Source organism: Carcharhinus amblyrhynchos, chromosome 12 (genome assembly GCF_965287045.1).
Source record: "Carcharhinus amblyrhynchos chromosome 12, sCarAmb.v2.hapA, whole genome shotgun sequence".
Lineage (NCBI taxonomy): Eukaryota > Metazoa > Chordata > Chondrichthyes > Carcharhiniformes > Carcharhinidae > Carcharhinus > Carcharhinus amblyrhynchos.
In genome coordinates this window covers 8780387-8794421 of record NC_137335.1, presented here as the reverse complement: position 1 = coordinate 8794421, position 14035 = coordinate 8780387, and the positions used below count along the sequence as shown (strand labels likewise).

The following is a 14035-nucleotide window of genomic DNA, read 5'->3' as shown; positions in this document are numbered from 1 at the left end:
AGTTTTGGTGCACTTATCTGAGGAAGGATGACCTTGCTATATATAAAGGGAGTGCAGTGACGGTTTACCAGGCTAATTCCTGGGGTGGCAGGTCATCATATGAGGAGAAACCAAGTCAGTTAGGATTATATTCACTGGAGTTTAGAAGAGTAAGAGGGGAAAACTTATACAATTCTAACCGTGTAGATTCAGAAAGAATGTTCCCGATGGGTGAGGGAATCCAGAACTTGGGGATCATAGTTTGAAGAGGTAAATCTTTGAGAACTAAGGTGAGGAGAGGGTGGTGAACGTGTGGAATTCACTACCACAGAAAGTAGTTGAGGTGAAAACATTGTGTGATTTCAAGAGGAAATTGGATATAACTCTTGGGGATGAAGAGATATGGGTTTGGCGGGGGGGTGGGGGCGATCAGGATATTGAATTCGATGATCAGCCATGATCATAACGAATGATGGAGCAGACTCGAACGGCCGAATCCTGCTTCTGGTTTCTACGTTGCCCATCAGTGAACGAAATACCGCCACGATTCCCGTGGGGGTGGTACGTGAAAATTTGACAAAGAAATTCATCAAATCCACGGCTCCTCATCACAGAGGGGAAAACAGCTTTCCGAGGCAGCGTCATCAGGCAAGAAGCCTGACTTAGGCCGCACGCGTTAATCACAGCCCTCAAGGCAATAAGTGTCCTGTGATCACTCACGTTGCCCAAGGTTAAGTTCAGTTGGAAAACAGGATTCCCTCACAGGACAATGACATTCTGTTTCCTCAGCATGTTGGAGCAAGCTTCACCAAGACAAGATGCTTTTGCGCTAGCGTATGTGACCATTACTCGATACAAATATCCATTTCACACACTATATGGTTTAGTCCATGGAACTAATTAGTTATTAAAGACAGTTTATAGATTCCTAGTGGAGAAGGCGGCGATTTGGCCCATCGAGTCTGCACTGACCACAATCCCACCCAGGCCCTATCCCCGTAACCTCACATATTTGCCCCACTAGCCCACCTGACACTAAAGGGGCATTTTAGCACGGCGTATCAACCTAATCCACACATCTTTGGACTGCGGGTGGAAATCGGAGCACCTGGAGGAAACCCACCCACGGGGGAGACAGTGGCCCAAGCCGGGAATCGAACCCGGGTCCCTGCCGCTGAGAGGCAGCAGCGCTAATCACTGAGTGGGTTGAAAGGAGGAGTGTGAAACAGAGAGTTTACTGAGAGAGGCACAGGCCGCCGATACTGATTATAAACTCAGGGTGTACAACAGGCCCGAATTGCAGGAGCACAGGGAGACGGAGGGTTATCAGGCTGAAGGAGGTTACGGAGATGGGCTGAATGGCCCCCTTTTTGCACCGTGGGGATTCTATGATTCAGGTGCAGCCACTGCCTGCTGCCGATAGGCTGGTGCAAGGTTAAAAAATGGATAAGCAACAAGGCCTCACAAAGCTTGCATCCAGGATGAAAAAGACTTAGGGAGTCAACTACTAGGCAACTTTTTGTCTCGGTATTAAAAAAAAACACAATACATTGGGCTTAACAAACAAGTTAGTCTTCTGGGAGGCAGAATAACACTTGAATGAATCAGACCTTTGCAATTCATTCAGACATTCTTTCACCAGTTACTCATTTAAGTGCATCCAAATATACTCCCGTTTATCATCCCACAAAAGGCTGATGTCGCATACATGGACATTCAAAAAGAAAAGAGACGGATGAAATCCTTGGTGGTTATGAAATGGAATTGAAGGAGAAAGTGACGTAGGGGGACAAAACTGGCTCACTGACAGGAGAACATAGTGGAGGCTGGTCCCCGTCTACATCAACGGGGACAAAGTAGAAAGGGTCGAGACTTCAAGCTTTTAGATGTCCAGATCACCAACAACCTGTCCTGGTCCCTCCATGCTGGTGTTATAAGTAAGGAAGCCCCCCACTTTCTCAGGCGCCTAAGGAAATCTGGCATGTCAGCTACAAATCTCATCAACTTCTCCAGATGCAGCATAGAAAGCATTCTTTCTGGTTGCCTCACAGCTTGGTATGGGCTCCTGCTCTGCCCAAGACCGCAAGGAACTACAAAAGGTTGAGAACATAGCCCAATCCATCACGCAAACCAGCCTCCCATCCACTGATTCTATCTACACTTCCCACTGCCTCGGCAAAGCAGCATAATTAAGGACCCCACGCACCCGGGACATTCTCTCTTCCACCTTCTTCCATCGGGAAAAAGATACAAAAGTATGCGGTCACGTACCAATCGACTCAAGAACAGATTCTTCCCTGCTACCAGACTTTTGAATGGACCTACCTTGCATTAAGTTGATCTTTCTCTACACCCTAGCAATGACTGTAACACGACATTCTGCACTCTCTCATTTCCTTCTTCCCTATGTGCTCTATGAATGGTACGCTTTGTCGACATGGTGCACAAGAAACAATACTTCCAACTGTATCCCAATACACGTGACAATAATAAATCAAATCCAATTCAAAGCATGCCAACGGATAATTTTTAAATTGGGAGATGGTTAATCTCAAGGGTCATCTTGAGATCTATTTGTCTGATAAACAGAAGATAATGTGATAATGTCAGAGTGGTTAGCACTGAGCCAGAGACACAGGTTTGATTCTGGCCTTGGGTAACAGCCCAGGACACTGTTCTCCCTGTATCTGCGTGGGTTTCCTCCAGGTGCTCCAATTTTCTCCCAAGCTCCAAAGAAGTGCATGTTAGGTGGACTGTAGATGCGCACAGAACCCCTCCAGTGCAGGGGAAGGCCATACAGCCCATCAAGTCTGTACCAACAACAATCCTACCTGGACCCTCTCCCTGGAACCCCATATATTTGTCCCGCTAATCCCTCTAACCTACGCAGCCCAGGACACTGAGGGGCAACTTAGCATGGGTAATGCACCTAACCTGCACATCTTTAAACTGTGGGAGGAAACCCACGCAGACACGGCAGTGGGGGGCAGGGTGAAGAGAGAGACAGAGGGAAAGAAAGAGAGAGAGAATAAGCAAGCTCCACACAGAAAGTGACCCAAGCTGGGAATCGAACCCGGGTCCTTGGCGCTATAAGGCAGCAGTGCTAACCACTGTGCCACCCACCAATGCGTGACATCACGGAGATAGGGTGATGGAATGGGCTTAGATGGACTGCTCTTCTGCAGGATCGGTGCAGACTCCATCAGGAGAGACGTCCTATGGACAGTAAAGAACATCTTGTATACTTCAAGTCCATTTTTTTTAAAAATTAAAAACATTCCCCTCTGACGTGTCCCAACTCTGGAAAAGATTTATCCAGCTTTTGCCAATTCCTTTAACGTGCCAAAATCTGACGTAACTACCTTTCCCCTTGTGGGAGAGTCTCAAACCAGAGGGCTTAATCTCAGAGTGAGAGGGTCACCCATTTAAGGCCACGATGAGGAATTTTTTCTCTCAGATGGTAGTAAATCTGTGAAATTCTTCACCAGAGGGCTATAGAGTCTGTGGCATTATGTCCAAGGCAGAGAGAGACAGATTTTCAGTCAGTAAGGGAATCAACGGGTATGGGGATAATGTGGGAAAGTGGAGTTGAGGATTATCATAGCAGTTCAATCGTGTTCTCATTGAATGGCAAAGCAGATTTGATGGGCCGATTGGCCTACTTCTGCTCCCAAGACTTTAGCATTTGTCACAAGACTGGTTTCATTATCCATTCATGGGACCTGGCCATCACTGGCTGGGCCAGGATTTATTCCCCGTCCCTAGTTACCCTTGAACTGAGTGGCTTGCTCAGCCATCTCAGAGGGCAGTTGAGAGTCAACCATATTGCTGTGGCTCTGGAGTCACACATAGGCCAGACCGGGTAAGGATGGCAGATTTCCTTCAATAAAGGGCATTAGCGAAACAGATGGGTTTTTTCCGACAATGGTTTCATGGTCATCAGTAGATTCTTAATTCCAGATTTTTTTTTAAAAATTCAAATTCATCTGCTATGGCGGGATTCGAACCCAGGTCCCCAGAACATTAGCTGAGTTTCTGAATCAATAGCCTAGCGATAATACCACTAGGCCATCTGAATAGTTGTCATCCTTCTGAATGTTCAGTCTCATCCTTCACTCTTTTTTCCCCTTCATTGCACAATGGTCAGCATTGCTTTCTCACGGCGCCAGGGACCCAGGTTCCATTCTCGGCTTGGGTCACTGTCTACGTGAAGTCTACACCTTCTGCCCATGTCTGAGTGGCTTTCTTCTAAATGCTCTGGTTTCTTCCCACAGTCCAAAAGGTTTGGTACATTGGCCGTGCTAAATTCTCCCTTGTGAACCCGAACAGGCGCCAGAGCGTGGCGACTGGGGGATTTTCACAGTAACTTCATTGCAGCGTTAATGTGAGCCTACTTGTGACGAATAAACAAACTTTCGTCAGAGAACACTTGCAAAGAAATAGCAAAACCTTTCAGTGACTTCCCCATTCTTACACATAACCACATTTCAGTTTAAGTGATGGATATCTTTCCTGTCAATTTGCTTAAAGTTTATTTATACGTTAGTCACAAGTAGGCTCACATTAACACTGCAATGAAGTTACTGTGAAAATCCCCTAGTCGCCACACTCCGGCCCCTGTTCGGGTACACTGATGGAGAATTTAGCATGGTCGATGCACCTAACCAGCACGTCTTTTGGACTGTGGGAGGAAACCAGAACACCTGGAAGAAACCCACACAGACATGGGGAGAACGTGCAGATTCCGCACAGACAGTGACCCAAGCTGGGAATCGAACCCGGGTCCCTGGTGCTGTGAGGCAGCAGCGCTAACCACCGTGCCACATTCAATTTCTAATATGAACCATCGCGACATTTGGCCTTAAGTCCACGACATCTATTTTCCCGCTTGTATTTTCTCTCCAAACTTCGTTTTCCATTTTCCTTTTCTTTAAATCTTTCTCTTCACAGACCGGCGTCACTTTATCCGTTCAAACAGAGATAAAAGCAAAAGAGAAAAATGCCGGAAAATCTCAGCAGGCCTGGCAGCATCAGTAAGGAGAGGGAAAAGAGCTGACATCGAGTCCGAACGACCCTTTGTCAAAGCGTCGAAGATAAGAGCGTTGGAATTCTGACTAAAGGCAGCCAACCTGAAACATTGGTTTCGCTTCTCTCTCCGCAGATGTTTGAGTGCTTGACCCTCTCCTGCTCGGTGGGTGATAGATTCGGCTGTTATTAAAGTGCTTCTCCTTTTGATGAAAAAGCTAAAACTTCTTTCAAAAGGCACGTTCTCCAAATTTCGAAGTGGAGGAGATCACGTGTAAAACAGCAAGCAGTTCACTCACTTGGCAAAACAACAAGGCACCGCCAAGTGCGGAGACAAGCTTTTTCTTAGGCTGCGCCTCTGGTTTGAGTATGACTTACTCCCACACTAAAAACGAGTTCTCTGGTGACTGAAGAGTCCAATGTGTGACGTACAGATGGTTGGAGTAGCAGGCGGGTGGGGGTGTCAAGGTTGCCACATGCTCCCTGGCTCCGTGAGGCAGTGGTGATAACCACTATCAGATTTTGTGGAGGTGATGCTGGTGGTACTTCTGTGTTTTGAAGGGCCTACACTACATACTCCACATCTCTGAGCCACAGAGGAGGGCGGGTATCACCACTGCTCTGTAGCTTGGTGCTGGATCTAAAGTCCTGGCCTTCAAACACTCTCTTCCTCAGGCACAAGGCAAGTAACTGCTCAGGTGAATAAGCCAGCCCATAGTGAATATTTTTTTTAATTATTTGCCAGCAATGAGGGAACATCACTCGTGGGAAATGAAACTCATTTAACTTTCTCAAACTCAAGATTGTTCTTAGTGCCATTCACAAATAAGAGAGTGGACCACAGAGGGCAGTGGCACAGTGATTAGCACTGCTGCCTCACAGCGCCAGGGACCAGGCTTCAGTTCCGACCTCGGGTGACTGTATGGAGCTTGCATGTTGTCCTTGTCTCTGCGCAGGTTTCTCCCGGGTGCTCCAGTTTCCTCCCACAGTCTAATGATGTGCGGGTGAAGTGGATTGACCGTGCTAAATTAACCCTCAGTGTCCCGAGATGTGTCGAGTCATAAAGGTTTACAGCATGGAAACAGGCCCTTCAGCCTAAATTGGGGGCAGCATGGTGGCACAGTGGTTAGCGTTGCTGCCTCACAGCTCCAAGAACCATGGTTCGATTCCCGGCTTGGATCACCATCTGTGCACATTCTCCCCTTGTCTGAGTGGGTTCCCTCTGGGTGCTCTGATTTCCTCCCACACTCCAAAGATGTGCGAGTTAGATTGATTGGCTATGCGAAATTGCCCCTTTGTATCCCAGGATGTGCAGGTTAGAGGGATTAGTGGAGTAAATGTGTGTGGTTAGGGCCTGGGGTGGGTAAGTGCCTCCTTCTGCACTGTAGGATTTCTATGATTTCTATGAACTTGTCCATGCCGGCCTTTCATTTTTAAACCACTAAGCTCACGTTTGGCCCATATCCCTCTACGCTCATTTTACCCATATAACCATCCAAATGGTTTTTAAAAGACAAAATTGTACCCACTTCTGCTACTGCCTCTGGCAGCTCATTCCAGATACTCATCACCCTCCGTGTGAAAAAATTTCTCCTCTGGACCCTTTTGTATCTCTCCCCTCTCACCTTAAACTTTTGCCCTCTAGCTTTAGACTCCCCTGGGTTAGGAGGATTAGCTGTGGTAAACGTGCGCAGTTACTGGGATAGGGCCAGGCTAAGATGCCTTTTTGGTGGGCCGAATGGCCTACTTCTACACTGTAGAGACTGTCCAGATGGTAAAGCCCGCTTTACTCCAGCCAGAATACTAGATTAACTTTCACGTGTCCTATTGTGTCAGGCAGTAAACAAACTGGGGACTACTTTCTTTGTCTCCGTTTCCACATATTTCTGCCTTCCATGGTCTATTCTGGACTGTTTCCAATATTACACGTGTTGTACTCTGTGAAGCAAGGTAGTCTTGTGACACAGTAGGTAGCACCTCTGTGTCCGAGTTATAATTTAGGGTCCCAGCCCAGAACTTGACAGGCGCAAGACCATAAGGAGCAGAATTAGGCCATTCAGCCCATCGAGTCTGCTCCACCATTCAATCATGGCTGATATTTTTCTCATCCTCATTCTCCTACTTTTTCCCCCATAACCCCCGATCCCCTTATTAATCAAGAACCTATCTATCTCTATCTTAAAGACACTCAATGACCTGGCCTCCGCAGCCTTCTGTGGCAACGAGTTCCACAGATTCACCACTCTCTGGCTGAAGAAATTCCTCCTCATCTCTGCTTTAAAGGATCGTCCCTTTAGCCTGAGGTTGTGCCCTCCAGTTCTAGTTTTTCCTACTGCCGGTAACACCCTCTCCACATCCACTCTATCCAGGCCTCGCAGTATTCTGTAAGTTTCAGTAAGATCCCCCCATCATCCTTGTAAACTCCATCGAGGGCAGACCCAAAGCCCTCAACCATTCCTCGGTCAGTGAAGGTACACTTATTACACAGCCAATCTGAAAAATCCTTCCAAAGCGCACCAGTGACAGGGGCTAAGAGCGGGAGAGACTCCTAGTCAGCAACGCTTGATGCAGAGTGGCGTTCCTCAAGGAACTAGCCCCTAGCGACATCTTCCCAGGAAAAACTACACAAACAGATCGGAATTTTACCAGCCCACCTGCTGGAATTGGGAGCAGGCCTGGGGCGGACAACGGGAAGGTCCGCCGATCTGGACCGGGATTTTGCAGTTTTGGGACAAGCGAGGTCACAAAAACCCACCAGCGTGGGAACAGAAACAAGAATGACTCCAAAACGGCAATGGATCTGTTCAGATGTATTACTTTTTAAAACAATCCTGACGGGGTTTTGTTCGCTGGGGCTAAGCCTGGGCCTTACTATGCAATGTCCACACTGTCGTACCCCTGCTGCATTCTGCCCTGCTAAACCTCAGCAGCTCTCTGCCATTACATTTCTAATCCGCTTCTCGACTTCAAATCATTTACCGCTCGCTTTTATGTGTCACTGGTTTAAAAGTCCATCAGTGGCTGCCAACAGTACAATGCGTACAGTACTGGAACACTTACTGAAGCGGAACTCTCAAACCATCCAACAGTTTTCGAGAACACTAAAGCCAAACACTAACTACTGATGTGGAGTGTTGGGGCAGGAGGCACACAGTCGTCACAAGACAAAGGAACGCACGGATTTAATAAAAACTATTGCATGGCTGAAGGGCCTATTTCTGTCTGCTCTATTATTTTTATGGCACGAGGACATTGCTACAAGGCATTTGCTACAACAAAGACCACTTCAGACGGCAGTTAAGAGTTTTAGTTTTAACTAATTTATTAGTGTCACAAGTAGATGTACATGAACGACACTTCAATGAGGTTACTGACACAGAATCCCGACAATGCAGAAAGAGCCATTCGGCCCATCGAGTCTGCATCAACTCTCTAACTCAGTTTCTTACCCCAGTTCTATCCCCATAACCCCACACATTTAGCACGGCCAAGTCATCCAATCTTTGGACGCTAAGGGGGGCAATTTGGCATGGCTCATCCATCTAACCTTCCATGGATACTAAGGGCTAATTTAGAATGACCAATCTGTCTAAACCCACACTCCAAAGGTGTGCGGGAGGGGAATTTCACAGTAACTTGACCGCAGTGTTAATGTAATCCTTACTTGTGACCAACAAATAAACTTTAAAAAAAAAACTAGAACTGGAGGAAACCCACGCAGACACGGGGAGATGGTACAGACTCCACACTAACCAGTCAATTAAGGCTGGAATTGAACCTGGGTCCCTGATGGTGTGAGGCAGCAGTGCCAACCACCATGCCACCCATAACCACTGTGCTACCATTCTCACTCACTCACTGTCTCAAGGGGCTGTTGTAACTCTCTCTCGCCCTACGAGCATTGAAGGCTGGATCACTGGGTAGTCTCAAGGCTGAGTTTGGACAGGGTTTTGATCGCAGTTAAGGGTTATCGGGGGAGAGGGGGGGCAGCAAAGTGAAGGCCCCAATCTCATCAGCCACGATCTTCTCCAATGGCGGAGTACATTCCAGATGGCCTACTCTTGCTTCTAGTTTTTTAACGATCTTACGAACAACAGGATGGCGAGATACTCGAGCAGGATCTCCCCAAAAAAAAAGGGAAAATTCACAGGAGTTTTCATTCCCCTGCTCCGGGAAAGTCACAATGCGCTTTGCTTAAAAAAGAATCCAATGACAGCTAACAACATGAACACCTGGACCGAGGTGTTTGCCGAGTAAGATACCGGGATAACTATCCCGATCCTGGAAGCAGCAATCACAGACCCCGGGGGGGAAATCCTGGATTGGCTCGTCATAATCTTCACAGCCACTCCGTGACAAATTATTTGAACCGCTGGCGATTTGAGAAAGGCTACAAGCCCACACGAGGGAAAGGAACTGACAATTAAATCGCCCCAGAACACACATTTAAAACCGCACGGCCCTAATAGGGAAGTGAAGAAATCAAAGTTTGGTGAGGAGGGGACAGGAAGAAGGGAAAGTGAGGGAAGGTGGAATAAATAATTTGCAACGGGTGGGAAGGTGGTGTGTGTGTGTAGGAGGTAGGACGTAAACAATCTGTCGTAATAGCAAGACTGTACAGCAGAGATGGTGGGAAGTACTTCTATACACTAAAGGGCGTAGAGTCATAGAGCGGGATTTTATGGCCTTGCTCAGGTGTGATCATAAAATCCCGCCCGAGGCCAACAGGGATTCCGGTTCTGTTGCGGTAGTGTTCCAGTCACAGAGTCATAGAGTAATACAGAAAAGGCCCTTCAGCCCAATCGAGTCTGCACTGAACAATAACTACCACTAAAGTCACGCTAATCCCATTTTCCAGCACTTATTGAGCAGCGCAGTGGTCAGCACTGCTCTCTCTCAGCACCAGGGACATGGGTTTCGACTCCCGGCTTGGGTCACTATCCGTGCAAAGTCTGCACATTCTCCCCATGTTTGCATGGGTTTCCTCCGGTTTTCTCCCACAATCCGAAAGGTGTGCTGGTTAGGGCGCAGTGACCGTGCTAAATTCTCCCTCAGTGTACCCGAACAGGCGCCGGGATGTGGCGACTGGCGGAATTTCACAGTAACTTCATTGCAGTGTTAGTGTAAGCCTACTTGTGACACTGAAATAAACTTTAACTTGTCCCATATCTTTGAATGTTACGTGTCAAACATTAATCCAAATACTTTTTAAAAGGTTATAAGGTTTCCAGCCTCCACTACCATCCCAGATAGAGGGCAGAGCAGTAGCTAGCATTACTGCTTCACGGTGCCAGGGACCAGGTGGGTGATGCCAATAAAATAAAGAGAGATTTGGGACTCAGGCAATGGTATTTGACAGATCATTTCCTATCTTTGAATCTGTGATAGATTAAAAAAAAAGAATTCTGTTCAGCAAAGGTACTAAGGGATACTTGGCCAGAAGGACAAACAAGTATGTGGAGTTAGGCCACAGATCAGCCCAGGATCTCACTGAATGGCTCGATGGGCTGAATAGCCCACTGGGGAGGTTAGGACTTATCGCTGGACTTTTAATCCTGAAACTCAGCTACTGTCCGGGGATCCGGGTTTGAATCCCACCACGGCAGCTAGTAGAATCTCAAGTAAAAAAAAACTGGGATTAAGAATCTACTGATGACCATGAAACCATTGCTGGTTGTTCAGAAATCCATCTGGTTCACTAATGTCCTTCAGAGTTAAAATGTCTAATACTAGGGAGCACACACTTAAGGTTAGCGGTTGAAAGTTCAAAGGAGATATGAGGGGCAGTTGTTTCTTTTTAAACACAGAGTGGTGGGTGTCTGGAACGTGCTGCCAGGGGTTGTGGTGAAGGCAGATACAATAGGGGTGTTTAAGGAGCTTTTAGATAAGCATATGAATTTGGTAGGAATAAAGGGGTATGGACCACGGGCAGGCAGAATGGATGAGTTCAATTGGCATCATGGTGGGCACAACATTGTGGGTTGAAGAGCCTGTGCTGTTCTATGGAAGGAAGTCTGCCATCCTTGCCTGGTCTGGCCTACACCTGACTCCAGAGTCACAGCAGTGTGATAGACTCTCAGCTGCCCTCTGAAATGGCCCATTAAGCCACTTGGTTGTGTCAGCATTTCAAGACGGCAGCTCACCGCCACCTCCGCAAGGGCAATCAGGGGTGGGCAATAAATGCTGGCCTAGCCAGCGACGTCCATGTCCCACAAATGCACCCCTCCCAAAGAAAACACACAATTATTTAACATGCAAAGAATAATTCATTCAGCTTGCAACACACTGCCAAGATGTACAGGAGTGCACACCCAGAACTCTCAGCAACAGGCAGCAGTGCTTCAGAGAATCATCACAGAATCCCTACAGTGCACAAGGAGGCCATGTGGCCCATTCAGCAATCCCACCCAGGCCCTATCCCCATAACGCCATGTATTTACCCGTGCTGGTTAGGTGCATTGGCTGCACCTAACCAGGAGTTTGCACCAGTTCTGGGCGGGGTGTGGGTTGCACCAGTTCTGGGAGGGGCGGGGTGGGGGGGAGGTGGTTTGCACTAGTTCCGGGCGGAGCAGGGTTGGGATTGCACCAGTTCTGGGCGGGGTGGGGGGTGGGGTTGGGGTTGCACTAGTTGCAGACAGGGGTGCGTTGCGCTAGTTTCCAGGGGGAGGGGGAGGGGGAGGGGGAGGGGGAGGGGGAGGGGGAGGGGGTTGGTTGTACCGGGGGGGAGGGGGGGTTGGTTGGTTGTACCGGGGGGGGAGGGGGGGTTGGTTGGTTGTACCGGGGGGAGGTTCGTTGGTTGTACCGGGGGGGGGGGGGGGGGGGTTCGTTGGTTGTACCGGGGGGGGGGGGGGGGTTCGTTGGTTGTACCGGGGGGAGGGGGGGGTTCGTTGGTTGTACTGGGGGGAGGGGGGGGTTCGTTGGTTGTACCGGGGGGAGGGGGGGGGGGTTCGTTGGTTGTACCGGGGGGGGAGGGGGGGGTTCGTTGGTTGTACCGGGGGGAGGGGGGGGGGGTTCGTTGGTTGTACCGGGGGGGGGGGGGGGGGTTCGTTGGTTGTACCGGGGGGAGGGGGGGGGTTCGTTGGTGGTACCGGGGGGAGGTGGTTGTACCAAGGTGGAGGAGGGGGGGGTGGTGGTGGTGGTGGTGGTTGTACCAGGGTGGGGTGGAGGGGGGGTGGTGGTGGTTGTACCAGGGTGGGGTGGAGGGGGGGTGGTGGTGGTTGTACCAGGGTGGGGTGGAGGGGGGGTGGTGGTGGTTGTACCAGGGTGGGGTGGAGGGGGGGTGGTGGTGGTTGTACCAGGGTGGGGTGGAGGGGGGGTGGTGGTGGTTGTACCAGGGTGGGGTGGAGGGGGGGTGGTGGTGGTTGTACCAGGGTGGGGTGGAGGGGGGGTGGTGGTGGTTGTACCAGGGTGGGGTGGAGGGGGGGTGGTGGTGGTTGTACCAGGGTGGGGTGGAGGGGGGGTGGTGGTGGTTGTACCAGGGTGGGGTGGAGGGGGGGTGGTGGTGGTTGTACCAGGGTGGGGTGGAGGGGGGGTGGTGGTGGTTGTACCAGGGTGGGGTGGAGGGGGGGTGGTGGTGGTTGTACCAGGGTGGGGTGGAGGGGGGTGGTGGTGGTTGTACCAGGTGGAGGGGGAGTGTTGCACTAGTTCCTGGGGTTGTTGGGGGGGAGGAGATGGAGGGGGTGTTGCACTATTTCCACCCCTCCTCCCTCTGTGTTGCCTCTGCTCCAATTGCTGCAAGTGTTGGGATTCCCTCCTGGTCATTGCAGTGGGGCCTCCCTCCCCGCGCGCGCCCAGTGCTGGGCCAGGAGGCTGGCTGCCGAGGGATTCCCCGCTCCGAGTTATGGCCCGCGCGCCCCACTGGGACTCCCCGCCTCTCCTCCTCGCGCCGGGATTCCCCCCGCTCCGGGCCACGTTCCATTTGCAGCCCGATACTCACAACTGCAACATCCACTCGCCGCTCAGGATCAGGGTCCAGTTGCTGTCTCCCAGTTGCTCCACCGCCACTGCTGCTGCTGCTACCTCCCCCTCGCTGCGGGCCGAACCAGCCTGCAACAGCAGCAGAACCAAACTGCAAAGCGCCATCTTTTTTAAAAAAAAAATTGCGTTGACAAATTGCAACCACTGCCCAAAACAAAACAAGAAAAATTTGCAAACCAGCAGGAGGGGATTCCAATTTCAAACCCTCTTCCCTCTGCAGAAGCACAAACAGTTCCTGGCAGATAGGCAAGCAGCCCTAAGTGGGCGAGGTCAGAGTGCCAGTAAGTGAGTGGGTGGAGAGAAAGGGGTGACCCCGCCTTCAAATCTACAGCTGCAGCCCTTTCTTAAGTCTCCAAGTGCAAGTTTTGAATGTACAGAATCCCTACAGTGCAGAAAAAGGCCATTTGGCCCATCGAGTCCACACTGACAACAATCCCACACAGGCCTTATCACTGTAACCCCATATATTTATCCCACTAATCCCTCTGAACTACGTATCCTGGGACACTAGAGGCAATTTTAACATAGCCATTGCACCAAACTTCCACATCTTTGCAATGTGGGTGGAAAACAGAATATCCAGAGGAAACTCACGCAGACATGGGGGAGAATGTGCAAACTCCTCACAGACAGTGGCCCTACCTGGGAATCAAACCCAGTACCTGGAGCTATGAGGCAGCAGCGCTGGCCACTGTGCCACCCTATGCAAGTTCTTCAAATGCAAGTTTTGAAATGTGCCTGCTCTCGATGGTCCTGAAGATATAAGAGCAAATTTAGGCCATTTGGTCCATCGAGTCTGCTCCACCATTCTAAGATGGCTGATAGGTTTCTCAATCCCATTCTCCTGCCTTTCACTGAAGCCTTTGACCCCCTTACCAATTAAGACCCCATCTATCTCTGTCTTAAATACACTCAGTGATCTGCCCACCACAGCCTTCTGTGCCAAAGAGTTCCACAGATTCACCGCTCTCTGGCTGAAAAAAATTCCTCCTCATCTCTGTTCTAAAGGGTCATCCCTTTACTCTGAGGCTGTGCCCTCAGATTCTAGACTCTC

General features: G+C 49.7%; 1 protein-coding gene across 1 annotated transcript in view; it reads right to left on the bottom strand.

Moving 5' to 3' along the window:
• Positions 1 to 13249, bottom strand: part of tmx4 (thioredoxin-related transmembrane protein 4) — a 49506-nt gene extending 36257 nt beyond the window's left edge. The window contains exon 1 of the mRNA XM_080200040.1: positions 12941 to 13249. Coding sequence (XP_080056166.1) covers positions 12941 to 13086 — 146 coding nt within the window. The 5' untranslated portion in view covers positions 13087 to 13249. The remainder of the gene's footprint in view (positions 1 to 12940) is intronic.
• Positions 13250 to 14035: the final 786 nt, after the last annotated feature.